We start from the raw sequence: 14,535 nt of genomic DNA on the forward strand, positions 1-14,535 counted from the left end.
GTTTCCGCTATTTTATATTTCCAAAATTTTGAAAATTAAAATTTTAAAATATGAAAAAAATGAAAATGGAAACCAATTGCATTTTAAAAGAAAATCCGTTACAGAATTTGAAAAAAACTTTATTGCCAGTGGTTATCTGACATTGGCACGTTTAAATGACACAACAAAAATACAAAAAATACTTAATTGCTACATTAAATCTACAAAGATCATTCCACATTCGAGTTCATTTATGTATTTCTATAAACTATATAAAGGTTGTATTTACATTAAGGGCTGTTCCCGTAAGAACGGCTGAAGTTTTTGAAACTTACAAATAAAAACTTATAAACTATAGTTTTCATAATAATAAAATACTTTCAGTACATAATATATTACAATACATAAAAAGTGAAGCCAAGGCTTGCAAAGAAAAATACTTTAAAAATAATGTCATTTTTTACAAAATTGAGCATTACGTTGGTCCCGTTTTGTACCAAAATGGTGGATTTTACAACAAATTTTATTAAAGCATTGCGATGGAATGATGAGATCTTACAGTACGATTTCCTCGTACAATATGGAAAACCAAGAATGTGAGGTGACTCTACGTGTTAAATAAAAATTGGGCAGCATCAAAATGTAACTCTAACTAGACATTTGTTGGGTACATCTATAGAGATTTATGTGACAATTAGGTACTTACTTAAATTAATTGAATGAAAATTACTGATCATATAATTATTATGAAATTTTGACATGAAGTTCATTTCGTGATTGATCTATCTTGGCTAATAAGTAACTACTTTATGCGATTTGAATAGGATAGGATTAGGTTAAGCCACCTCAAATTTAGTGCTTAGAAAGACTGGAAGCAAACCATGGAATGATTGAGACTATCGGAAGATATGTAGACGACCTAAGCTCTAGTAGGGCTTAAATTGATGCCTGTTGCTCAGTTATATTATTGACATTTAATCAAACTTTTGTTACGTAAGAAGCAAAAAATCCATAGAAATCAACGTCACAAGGTCTTTATATAAGTATCATAATTTTATACTAGTTTATTTAATTGCTGTCAACAGTCACCAATATAAGTCCATTTTTTTATAATTTAAGCCCTAAACCTAAGAAACAAATAAAAATCTACATAGACTACACGTACATTACATTATAGGTCTACGTACTAAGAATCACACATAAATATTTTATGTTCATGTCACAAAACGCGAAACAATCTCATAGCAAAAATCATCTTCATTAAAACAGTTTTAAACAAGAAAAAAACACTTAACAAACAACAATTCTGGAACTGGATTGAACCGGTTATAACGGTTTCAAGGAGCATAGTATACGTCTCTCTCTCTCAGATCTTATGTGTTAGAAAAAGACAAAACTTTTGCAATTAAAACTTTCATGGGAATGTGTATTTTATGATAGTACAATTAAGGAATCTTTCACCCTCTATAGGTAAGATGACTTATTTTGCAGTGTCACAATAATTTTACCTACATAATGTGTGGTTGAAAAAGTGCATTAGATTAGAAGCACCCGAAGATTTCTCCGTGACAGAAACCTAATGCGTTATAAAACAAGTCATGGCATAGTCAGTCTCATACTCTGTGGTACTACAGCACCTATTGAGATTTATTTATTTTATTATAAAAAACGTCTGATACTTTCATTTACATTTTATAATATGATCATTCCAGCATGTTTCTTTTCATCTTCAATTCAATAGTCTTACGCTATGACACTAAGCACTTATATTAACCAATCTGTAAAGATTGTTTTAAGTGGCACCTTTGTTACATTTTAGCATACCGAGTCTTTATCAAAAGGAAGTGGAGCTCACTATTCGCCAATCAGAATCTGTCAAATTAATTCAACTATCAATAGCCAGTTTCTGATTGGCTGTAGCAACTCCAAATCCTTAACTAGCGGCACCAGAAAACTGCTTAAAAACCTTGTTAAATATAGATGGCTTCTGTGGCCCCTTTGTTGGTTTGCTGCATATCGTTGGGTGATAATGCAGCACGGTCTGACCAATCAGAGTGCGGGGATTGCGTGAGCGGCGTCTGCGGGCTGGGCGTCGACCAATGGTCGGGCGACTCGGGCGACGGCGTCGGGAACGTGTCGCCAATGCCCCAACTGCCGTATAGACCTGGTGGATGGAGATGGGTGATGTTAGTTATTGGTGCTTAATGGTGAACATTATCAGGGATGAAAACTGATTGCCTTTCGGCTGCAGCATTACTAAAATGGTACCTAAGAGAAAAAATGATTTATCTAATAATGCATTGTTATCCAAGAGATGGAACTGGCTTATTTAATTCCGACACGGGGTGTGGCGAGCGACAGCGAGGGAACTAATGAGCTTGAGGGATAAAAATACCGGTCAAAATCATGACCCTCCTTTTTGCTTCCCCGTAGTCGGGTAATAAATAGCTCTTTAATGCGTCAAGAGCGAGTAAGTAACGCCAGATGCGTATCTAAGTCCCTCCATTACTGACGACGATTTTCGTGTAGTAAGTGGACAGATTCGCATCTGTATTCTTAAGACTAAGTGCAGTATAAACCTACTAAATAAACAAGTGCATTGTATATACCTGTATACTGACCGGACATGATGTTGGTGAGGCCGGCGTGGTGCGTCTGTCCGAGTGCCGCCGCGTGCGACAGCGCTTGCTGCCGTTGCGCGTTTTGTTGCGCGTTGTTACCTAAGGGAGGGAGGATGTTACGCGTTAGTTATGTGTAGATTAGAACTACATAGTAGGTATATCTTGGATTTACTATTTAGTGTTAAGTAACTGGAGCCAGTAGACCAGGAAGTTACGATACCTAGTCGGCTAGTCGGTAGTAAATAGATCCCAGTCAAATTAGTCATTAAAATAGTCACAGACTGTCTAAACGGGGCTGGACGTATTCTGAGGAACAGGTCACACTAAAGGAGGCTCCTTCCGTGCACTTCAAAGTCCAGAAAATCGATGAGGATGTATTGTGGCGCTCCATGGGACCGGTCTATAATGCGCATCACTGGACGATGACCGGCTAATGACGCTGTTGACTACAATAATGTTGTATCTGTGTGTATCTCTCTGTGTGTCTGTAACAGTGTATACTCACTAAGCAGCGCGGAGTAGGCGGCGGCATCCAGCTGGTGCAAGTGCGAGTGTCGCAGCGCCGCCATGTGCGCCGGCGACGTGGGCAGCGACGGGCGGGACTTGCCGGGAGAGGGGGAGCCTGGGGGGAAATTATAATGCTTAGTTAAGTTTGAGTTGTTTAAGTACATACATAGGTATATATTGCAGTTATGAGAAAGCTCTGATTTAGCGTGTTAAACTAGACCAAGCTTGTGGTTGCTAAAAGGAATCATGAAAGTAAAGCGTCAACCGCACTGCTCGCTGGTTTAAAGACTGAGTGTTGTGGCACTTCATGGTAAAGGTTTTAATGGACGACTGTGTGCTGATACGGTTTGGAACTGTTGCCGGTACATTAAGCGAGATTCAATCATTTCTTTAACTAAATATAAGCCAGTCTCTGTACGGATTTTAAATAGCTTGTCTGACTGATGGGCCAAGGCGTTCATCTATTTTCTCCAACTCGCGATTCTGTGCAACTACAACCTGCTGTATATAAATAGCAAAACTTATCTACATTCGTTCACTCACTAAACTAAATAAACAACATACCTATGTAGGCGTGTGGCGAGGTGGTGTGGTTGCTATGTGTGGGCGAGTGGTTGGAGTAGGGCGGCGACAGCGTGGCGTGGCCCCCGCCTCCGTACGACACCGGCTGTAGGGACTGGCCCGTCTGTGGGGGAAAATAGGCAACTTAGAAATTACACTCCTTGAAATTTCAGTGGTGGACCGTCGTAGGTATCTGATGAATTAGTAGAGGAGTCTACACATAAGGAGTTCTCCAATGAAGATCTCGAACAGGTAAACGTACATAGCGTGGGATGCTGCCAGCCGACGACGACCGATACTAAAAAGCCGGATGAGGAAGGTCTAGCAGTTGATAACAGACTGTAGTTGGCTTATGATAACTGTTGTGCAATATGTACATAGCTGAAGAAGTAGCGCTAGCTTGATAACGGATGCGTGGAGAAGGATCTGTTTATACATACACTTCTAGACATTTAGAGATCCTTGATTATGGACCGCCAATCCCTATATCCAATATTAACAATCATGGTACCTTCATGATGATGAAGAAACATTAGGTTCATAATGAGCACCTCATGATATTTCATGATAGATAAGTACTTAAGTATACTTAACTATATACCTACAATAACGTTTTCACGCCGGCTTCCGCTACAAAGAAATCAACCCTTCACACTGCCCCATGTGCCTGATTTTATCAATCCCAAGTCCAGCTGATGATGAAGAAGAGCCATTACCTTAACGCAGTCCTCGTAGCTGGGCGGCTGCTTGGTGAGCAGGTGGTCCATGCCCGCGAACTGCGCCATGGCGTTCGAGTACAGGGAGGTCGCCGAGTACGGAGACGGAAGATCCTGCAACAGATACACACAATAATTATTAATTCAAGTCGAATGCTTTAAATTACTGCGATGGATGGGTCAAACATAGGCGGGCATTGGTTTCTTCTTAGCGCCACTAAAGATATAGTAGGGTTTGCTATCGTGGTAAAAGATTGGCCAGTCAGATTAGCGTCAGTCGCTGACTGCCTAGATTGGTGTATGGTAGTGAAACAACCACTGTCAATTTACTGCCGGTACTTATCACCTTTTCAGCACGCTGTAGTATAATAATAAATAGGTGATACGTCGCGGAATAAGTAGGTATTTTTCGGTCATTGAGGATTGTAATCTATAAATACGCATGTACATCATAAAGGCGTCCAACAAGATTATGTTTCTATTACCTTTACGTTACGTATAATTATAGAATAACGAGACTAGCTTGTACTTGTTATTCTATGGTATACGAGTAATACACAAATATGGATATGGCTATGATGGCCTATTCTTGCTAACGTTTCATTCTATGAGTGTATTTTTGTGAGTGACCTAAGCCAGAACGTTTTCATGATCCTCTTTTCACACTTAAGAAACACAATATGATTTTCCCCCTTATACCGGGCTTCTTGTAAAGCGTCGTACCTGTAAATTTTGAAGCGGAGACTCCCCCGGGCTGAGGCTGGAGGCGAGCGACTCCACGCTCTGCGGCACCTCCTGCGCCACCTTCTTGTTGTTCTTCTTTACACTCGGCTTCCTGATGGGGGGAGAATAGGGGGTGTGTTAGATATGCGGATGTCTCATACAAAAAACGTTTCAAATCAAATAGGTATCTTAACTTGCAAGAGCTTTAGTATTATACAGTAGTTGTATTCTTAACTATAGATGCAAGTACTGGTGATCTAGTAGCATTCAAAGAGGGACGGACAAGTTTGTTAACAGAGTTGATTTTGGAGTTGTTGTAGCGCTTTTAGATTCTAACAACCAGTTTGGCCGTTGATCAAGGGAAGAAAGAACGAAGTAGTATGTTTTCATCATTGTATAATAAACTACTCCTCATTCTGAACGAGCTAGGTATTTGAGTCTTCTAATCCGAAGCTGAGCTAAGTAACTCCAAAAGGATGTAACCCTAACCATATCATAATCTAATAAGAATAAATTTATTCAGATAACTATAGGTAATCCATATTTTAAAAATAGGTCAACTCTTAAATCTAAAGGTAGGTGAAATACTGGTCTGAACTAGGAAATAACAGAGTTTTTCCTGTGTTTCAGATTAAAAATGATTATGATGATGCGGTCACCTCTGCACGTTGTACATATACACAATTATTCAGCAAACAATTTTACTTCTACTTAGCACATTCCTTTTACATAATTTTGCCTTGTTTAAGCTTATTGATAATATTAAGATGTTTAGTTACTAAGATTATTTAATTAGATGCTTAAGTTTCTCTATGTAACTTTTTAATCTGAAACACAGGAAAAACTCTGTTATTTCCTAGTTCAGAGCAGTATTTCACCTACCTTTAGATTTAAGAGTTGACCTATTTTTAAAATATGGATTACCTATAGTTATCTGAATAAATTTATTCTTATTCTTATTCTAATCTATCTATAGTGTAACATAATATAAACCAAGTATAACATACCGTCGTATCTGCGCATGCTGCATATTATTGTTGTCATACGGGGAAGGGTCCTGCGGGGAGTCGGGGCCCGCCTTGGCGCGCTTCTTGGGCTTGCCCTTCGTCTGCGAGATCACCGTGGGCTGGCTGATCAGCTGCGGGTGAGGGTTTGGTGATGCTGTGGAGGAAATGGGGGTTAGTCGGGGGTTTAGGTGTGATGATTTGTTTTCTGAGGTTCAATTAACTGTACGAAGGCCATGTTAAGAAGGTCATTCAGATTGTTTATTTACATAGTGAAGTTATTAAATTCATTGTTGTTAACACGTAGAAGATGGCTTATTCTGTATATACAAGTATATATTAGTACAGTCCAGGATTAATAATAGTAGTTACGCTCTAGCTATGATTAAAGCATTTCACACTTGTGCTAAATAAGCTGAGAGACAGGTAACCGTGCCTGACAAAAGTTTTGTGACACACTATTCCTATAGCTATTCAGTGTACTATGCAGACGTTTATACTCTGGTAAAAATAGCCTACTTATAACAAGATACTCACACATGAGATGGTGGTGCTGCGGCGGCGGGCGCGGGCAGTGTTCGTCCAACAGCCTCAAAATATCATCGTGCATCCTCTCTTGGGCCACGTCGCGCGGCAGACAGTCCATGTGCTCCGTGATCTCACTTGTACCATCAGCTTTATAGGTTACTTAAGCTAATGCTAATGGCTGGAGTGAAGCGCAGCCACTCTCTCGGCCTATTTGCTTCTTGACAGAGCGCTGCTATAATGTTTCTCTCGCGGTCAGCTTTATAAGTAGCTAAGTACACAGTTGTGCCCCTTGTCAAACTCAAGCGTCAAAATTTGAATGAATAGCCGGTTTGATAAGGTACCTATATAGCTACTTATTATAGAAACTATCTGTATTATTAAGACTGTTGCAACAATAGACAAGACACTCACACATGAGATGATGGTGCTGCGGCGGCGGGCGCGGGCAGTGCTCGTCCAGCAGCCTCACAATATCGTCGTGCATCCTCTCTTGGGCCACGTCGCGCGGCAGGCGGTCCATGTGGTCTGTGATCTCGCGGTTGGCCATGGCGTCTAGGAGCGCCCGGCACGCGCCGTAGGAGCCTTCGCGGGCGCCGAGGAATAAGGGCGTCTCGTCCTGAAAGAAATAGGTATTATAGTTACGATCACAGCATTTTGGAGTAGGTAACAAGGAAGCATTGTATGTGAAATGGATCTTAGATTAGCTGGGGCATGAAGAGATGTTGTCCCTTCTTTGGGCCCTATATCACTGATATGGATTAAATGAACTTCATAATCATACAATAATTAATAAGTATAATTATGTTGGTTATGTCGTTATCCTTCTGATCGCACTTCTACAGTGGAATATGAGTGGAATTTCATAACTAAAGTACCAGTACAAATAAGTGTCAGAAAACGCATTTTACGAAGTGAAGTTTCCTGGGCGGTCAGCGAGTTCTTTTTACGCACTGTCATAAATCTTTCCTTTGGTCATACGTTCTTGATGCATGATGAGGATCGGGTGGGCAGCAAGACTATATCACTAAAAGGCTACAATCATCTTACCTTATCATCCTGCGCATCTCTATTAGCGCCGTGCAGTAACAGGGCACTGACGGCGTCCACATTGTTCACGGCCGCGGCCCAGTGCAGCGCCGTCTTGCCGCTGTTGTCGGCTGCATTCATGTCAGCGTCTGCGTTTATTAGGTCTTCCACCATGCCCTCGATTGCAAGCCTGGAAGGGGGTTGGGGGTTAGTGTTGTGGTATGTTTGGGGGGGATTTGGTGGATAGTTTTTATGATAGTTGGCAGCTGTATGTGCAAAAGAACTGGTAAATAAGTTTGGGAGACTCGTTCTGAAGCGTCCGTAGTCGAGCGGGCCTCAGTGATCGTAACTGATCGCTGAGGTTAAGCAACAACTGACACGGTCAGCCATTGGATGGGTGACCAATTTCAAGTGGTGCTTTTCTGGACGCTTCCGTGCTTCGGACGGCACGTTAAGCCGTGGGTCCCGGTTGCTTCTTCGGCAGCAGTCGTTAAGCCTAGTCAGAGGCCTTCGGGCGGCTTGAAAACATCTGACAGTCGGGTTGCCCACTTACCCGACAACTCTCTCAGCACAAGCTTGCTTGTGTTGGGGTCCACCAACCCGCACTTGGCCAGCGTGGTGGACTAGGCCTAAACCCTTCCTTCATTGGAAGGAGACCCGTGCCCCAGCAGTGGGGACGTAAAGGGTCGTGATGATGATGATGATGACTCGTTCTCCAGTAATTAATGCCATCAACAAGCAAAACTGAGCCGTCTTACGAAAGAATTCGGCAGTGGTTGCATGATAAACGCCGAAAACAGAGCGTTGTGGTTATAGGTAGACGTGTATGGGATGAGTATTAGTCCAACAGCGGATGTTTTCTCCTGGATAATGATGAACTCCACTATAATCAGAAACTCACCTAGCAGCAAGAATCAGCGGCGTAGTCCCGTCATGCATCCTAGCATTAAGATTAGTCGCTCTATTCCTCAGCAGTATCTGGAACACGCCCATGGCATCTGCCGCGACGGCCGCGTGAAGGGGCGTGCGCCCCGTGTTGTCCTGTGAATTGGCATCCGCCCCCGCGTCTAGCAGGCGTTTGGCTGCGTCCGCTCGGGCGTATCTGGTGGTAGAGGTAGAAAGTTTAGTGAATGATTTGGCTTTGTACAGTAGTCGGCAGATATATTAAGTGTTGTGAGTCACTAGAAGGATATAGCAACCTATGTTGGAATGAGGTCAAAATCATACTAATCTCTTTTCTCTCTCATTCTTATTATAAGTAGGTATATATTTAGGAGGCTATAAATTAACTCACAAAACTTGTAGTAAAAAGTTTATATACTGAGGTCTACAGTAGGTAGATACATTAATGTCCTCAAAAAGTGCATCAATCATCAACAAAAACAAATCATTACCTGGCAGCAAGATGCAACGAAGTCTCTCCCGTCTTGTCCATAGCGGCATTCAGTTGCGCTCCTTGAGCCACCAGCTCCGATATAATATGAGCAGTCTGTTCATCCTCAGCATCAGACCCGGGGTCGAGCCCACCGCCCCGGACTGCCGCCACCATGAGCGGGGTCATGCCGAGCGGGCCGCGCGCGTCCACGTCGGTATGTGGGTCGTGCTACGGGAACAGGTTGAGGGTTAAATATGGATTAAGTAGGTGTTAACTTAAGCATTTAAGTGAATAAAAGGGACATGGAAATTGTATGCTATATAGAATAAAGGGGAGTGATCTAACACAAAAAAAATAAACGCATGAGTACTGTATATTTTAACGAAATAATGAGAGTAATAATATATAAGTAAGTAGGTAAAGTAAAAAACTTGTAAAAAATACTCACAATAGCCGGCGGAGTCATCATACTCGGCGGCACTCTGACATCAGCCGCATCCAGATGCTGCTGAGTCCACACCCTCGAGTCATGTCCTGCCTCTTCATAGTCAGTAATAGCTGTATGATCTGATGCATAACCGCCCGGAGCGCCGTTAGAGTCGCCCGGGCCACGGGGTCTTTTAGCCCTAGGCGGGGCTGAGCCGTCGTCGTCATCATCCGACCAATGGGGAGGCCCCATGTGCCCCCCGTTGATGTCAACGTCGATACAGCCCATGGCTCCTTTGTTGAGGTTCCTCATCTCTTGCCCGTCGGGCCCACGGCGGCGCGAACGACGGCGTGTGGACGAGTTGTTGCGGATAAAACCTTCTGGGAACCATGTTATGCCAGCAGCGCGCTTTCTTTGCGCGGTCACTAGAACTCCGATCAACAACCCAGCGAGTAATACTAGGATGATTCCAATGAACACGTATTTGGAGTTGGTCGGGATCTCGTCTTCTCCAGGCGTGTTGACTCCCTTCACCTGGTATATCGGGAAGTCTGGTGATAGAGAATGCTTGGAGGCCGTAGCGGCTAGGAAATCAGCCGCTTCTCTAGCTGAGAAGAAGCATTCTGACCCAGTCGTCATCGTACACTTCCTGTTGTCAATCTCCAAGTAAACCTGGACACCAGTCTGTCGTCTCTCCGTGAACACTATGTGGTGTTTCTTTCCGAACTCCGTGTCTTGTAGTCCGAAGTCCGCGTTTCCTTTCCACGGGAAGACCATGTCGTTGCCTAGATGGTCCTTCTTGATGATGATGGTGGTCCGTAGCTGGTGGCCTAAATCTCGGAGGAAGGCTACAGAGCTGTCCTTGAAAGTCCTCATGTCCATGAGTAGTATAACAGACATGACGCCCTCAGCTAAGTCCGGAGGTTCATGTTCACAGTCTAACCCATCCCAGTTACATTCCGCGTTGTTACATCCATAGTCACAGTGTCCGTTTGCGTAGTGCTTCTGGCAATACGCGTCGTATATCGGGTTGCAGCGCTGGAGAGACTTCTCGCAGTCTCGACCGTCGAAGAGACAGGCTTGCGTGTTGCACACTTCATTGCACTCTCCGTTCATGAACACCTCCCAGCATTTAATAGGAGCAGTGCAATTGGCCCAGGGGTTGATGCCGAGAGAGCAGTCGTTTCCGTCAAACTCACAGGCGTAGGTATTACATTCCTCATCGCAATGGTGGTCAGCCTGCTTCTCCTTGCAGCCGAGTTTCACGCACTGTTCTCTCTGGAATGCCAAGTCTATTTCTTCGAAGTTCGGTGGGCTATTCTTAGTATTGTAGATTCCGACAGGGGTTCCGTAGCCTCCTTTCGAGTATGGGTCGTGTATTTCGCAGTTGGTGCCGGTCCATTGTCGGGGGCAGTAGCAGACGTAGTCTCCAGGCTTGTCAATGCAGCGAGCCTCGGGGTGCTTGCACGGGTTGCTCAGGCACTCGTTCATCGAGTCTATTTCGCAGTTGATTCCAGATAAACCGGAGAGACAATCGCAGACGTAGCCTCCTATTTCGGATGTTCGGCAATATCCGCCGTTTTGGCAGGGGTTGGAGTCGCAAGCATAGCCTGAATATTCACAGTTCTTTCCATAGTAGCCTTCCCCGCATAGACACTCGTGTCCGCCTTGAATTGCTGTGCAGATTCCACCGTTTTGACAGGGAGAGTTGGCACAGAAGTTCACTTTAGCATCGCAATGTCGTCCCATAAACCCAGTTTTGCAGTTGCAGTGGTAATCATTGATCAGTTGCACACAGTCCTGGGTGCCAAAACTAGAGCACGGGTTAGACAGACACTCATTAATATCTCCTTCACACCTCGGACCGACGAACCCTGGGGGACACTTACACTCGTAACCTCCCACTTTATCCACACACGTGCCGTTGTTATGACAAGCATCTTGCTTGCAATCATTGACATTTATCTCGCAGATTTTACCAAGAGTTCCGAAGGGGCATGAGCACGAAAAATTATCTACCAGATCATGGCAAGTTCCTCCGTTTTGGCACGGGTTGGGTAGGCAATCATTCACATTAAGTTCACAGTTCTGTCCCTGGAATCCCTTGGCGCACTGGCACTGGTAGGTGCCCACCAGGTCCCGGCAGACGGCCCCGTTCTGGCAGGGAGCGGAGTCGCACTCGTTGATCTCCTTCTGGCAGTAGGAGCCCGTGTAGCCGTCGAGACAGTGGCAGCGGTGCGAGTTGCCGATGTCCTCGCAGGTGCCGTTGTTGCAAAGTTGCTTTAGTTTTACACCTGGAGAAGATACAATATTAAGTGTTTAGTTTATGAAGCTCATTTTTTAATCAGTAGGTAATAAACAAATGGACCACTACTGGCTTCTCCTTAGTAACACCATAATACTCTGCCTTCGACCATCTTCATCCGAATCAAACCTCTACGCGCTGATTGACACCATCTTTCCAGCGGAAAATAACCATCCTAATAATAGTACAAAGGGAAAGTTTCTGAGTATAGATGTTTGTTACTCTTTCATTGGAAAACGGTTTAACAAATTTTCTTGAAATTAGTTATTTAGGAAGCTTATAATTACTCTGTATTAACAAATGGGCTACTTTCTTATCTCGGAATTCCCAATGGAAAACTCTTTGAGTCAATCACAACACATAATACCTTTCCGTATAGAAGCGTCCTTGCACGACACCATCTCGACGTCGCACAACTTGCCGGACCAGCCCGGCGCGCACGCGCACGCGTAGTGCGGGCCCTTCATTCTCTATACACGGACCAAATATAATTTGACTCTCATACCAACGGGAGAGGATCGCAGCGCAAAGAGAACCTAAGAAGGTCCGCCGATCTACACGAGCTTCTTGCGACTGGCAGGATACAGCACAGGATCGAGGAAAATAGCGAGTTCTTGAATCCGAGCCAAGACCCATGTTTGGTCGCTTTGGCGGCGGAGTTAGTAAGTAGGTATATAGGTAGTAAAATTGTGTTACCTTTCCGTATAGAAGCGTCCTTGCAAGACACCATCTCCACGTCGCACAGCTTGCCGGACCAGCCCGGCGCGCATGCGCACGCGTAGTGCGGGCCCTTCTGCGTGCATGTGGCGCCGTTCTCGCACGGACTGTTCTCACACCTGGAAGGAGAACGAAGTTTAGTGCATGATATCATCATCATCACGACCCATCACGTCCCCATTGCTGGGGCACGGGTCTCTTTCCAATGAAGGAAGGGTTTTTAGGCCTAGTACACCACGTTGGCCTCGTGCGGGTTGGTGGAATATGACATGTATGTATGTATAGGTACACCTATAGGTACACATTTTTCATGTTTGTATGTATTTTGTAAAGTCAGCAAAAAAATATGTTTGATGTATAGGTAAATTTACCAATCTGAAGAAAACACAAATGATGTCAAAACACAAAACCGCGCGATGACCTTGGTGCGTGCTATGTCGCTCACCCGCTATTTAATTATACTTTTGTCGCACAGCTTACAAAAGTAATTATGAACAATCCGGTGGACTTGTGCTCAAAGCATTTTACCTATATCAGCCAACCTGCTATTAAGACACAGAACGCGATTCAAATTCTATTTTGTAATTCCGTCATAAAAACAAATGGCTTTCTAATCGCCATTTTTACTCGATACCAATCAACATAACCTAACTCTCACATGAAAACAAATAAAGGTCCCAACTCACCAATCAACATACTGCCGGCACCGCTTCCCGGTATACCCGTGCGCACAGTGACACGTGTAGTGAGTGCCGTGGTCCAGACACGAGCCGTGCGCTATCTAGCTATCTACTACTATCCAGCCCATTTGGGCTTTTCAACCAATACCAAAACCTCTTAGAAAACCCTCAAAATACGATTTTTTGTAAGTTCACAAAAAAAAAAGCTGCCAACTCACCAGTCCACATACTGCCGGCACCGTTTCCCCGTGTACCCGTGCGCACAGTGACACGTGTAGTGAGTGCCGTGGTCCAGACACGAACCGTGCGCGCAGGGCGAGCTGTCGCACATGTTGATGCGCACTTGGCAGTTGGAGCCCGTGTAGCTGTGGGGGGAATATGGACATACTTATTAGTTTAGAATTAGATGGTAATGGAGATGATGTTATTGAGATGAATGTGTCTAAACCATTTTGCTTTAGGCCCTTAGATGAGGGTTGTTTGCAGATGATGGAATGATGAACATATTAAAAACATTTTACGCAAGTTGTTGAGACGAATATGTCCAAAATCGTTTTGTTCTTAGGCTCTTAGATGCTGTGGCTGTGCGGATGCCTGATATTTTGTGCTATAGGTTTAGCCAGACATTTAAATATGCCACATACAGCGACAGCTACTTTGTAAGGCTTTTTGACTCTTTGCATGATGCTATGCTGGCTCTATGCAGCCCTCTGACAGTAGTTGCACTTACCCCGGTGGACAGGAGCAGTTGTACGAGTTGACCCCGTCGACGCACGTGCCCCCGTTCATGCAGCTGGACTCGGTGCAGTCCTCGTCGTTCGTCTGACAGTTGATGCCGGAGAAGCCGAGCGGGCACGTGCAGGTGTAGGACGCCACGTACTGGGGAGGGAGAAGAGATGGTTAGATGGAGGCTGGATGATAATTTAATACACATTAGATAGAATAGAAAATACTGATTGGTTGTGTGTACTTCCACGTTGTTTAGATCGATGTACTTACTTAACGTATAATTTTCATATCAATGCTGCACCTGTACCAGCAATTCACCTGTATAAGCTAGTTTTACACTGGTCATACTTTCCACACCGCTGAAGACATGCTATAGCTTTCTCCTTTTTTTTTTATAGTACCTTTTCCAGTCAGAATATGACCGCCCAAGGTGCGCCGACGCATAAAAGAATCAGGTGAAACGTCACTGCAGAAAGCTCCCTTTATGCTCCCCTATAGCTGTATAATTAATTGAACTGCCACTGTGTTCTAGTGGTAGAAGCTCTGCTTCACGACCCAGAGGTCACGGGTTTGATTTCCATTTGTGTTTGTGGTTCCAAGTTTGGTTAGGACATATAGAAGGCTGATGGTCGAAACA

The 14,535-nt window shown here is 44.1% G+C and overlaps 1 protein-coding gene across 1 annotated transcript in view; it reads right to left on the bottom strand.

Moving 5' to 3' along the window:
* Positions 1–809: 809 nt before the first annotated feature.
* LOC105398651 (neurogenic locus Notch protein) overlaps positions 810–14,535 on the bottom strand; it is a 100,866-nt gene continuing 87,140 nt past the window's right edge. Inside the window, exons 18-32 of the mRNA XM_048626076.1 lie at positions 13,900–14,048; positions 13,388–13,534; positions 12,469–12,608; positions 9,489–11,761; positions 9,060–9,268; positions 8,567–8,767; positions 7,687–7,855; positions 7,051–7,255; positions 6,115–6,268; positions 5,108–5,219; positions 4,385–4,498; positions 3,672–3,792; positions 3,106–3,222; positions 2,601–2,699; positions 810–2,143 (exon numbers count right to left, since the gene is read on the bottom strand). Coding sequence (XP_048482033.1) covers positions 1,950–2,143; positions 2,601–2,699; positions 3,106–3,222; positions 3,672–3,792; positions 4,385–4,498; positions 5,108–5,219; positions 6,115–6,268; positions 7,051–7,255; positions 7,687–7,855; positions 8,567–8,767; positions 9,060–9,268; positions 9,489–11,761; positions 12,469–12,608; positions 13,388–13,534; positions 13,900–14,048 — 4,404 coding nt within the window. The 3' untranslated portion in view covers positions 810–1,949. The remainder of the gene's footprint in view (positions 2,144–2,600; positions 2,700–3,105; positions 3,223–3,671; positions 3,793–4,384; positions 4,499–5,107; positions 5,220–6,114; positions 6,269–7,050; positions 7,256–7,686; positions 7,856–8,566; positions 8,768–9,059; positions 9,269–9,488; positions 11,762–12,468; positions 12,609–13,387; positions 13,535–13,899; positions 14,049–14,535) is intronic.

This window comes from Plutella xylostella, chromosome 15 (assembly GCF_932276165.1).
Source record: "Plutella xylostella chromosome 15, ilPluXylo3.1, whole genome shotgun sequence".
In the NCBI taxonomy this organism is placed as follows: Eukaryota; Metazoa; Arthropoda; class Insecta; order Lepidoptera; family Plutellidae; genus Plutella; species Plutella xylostella.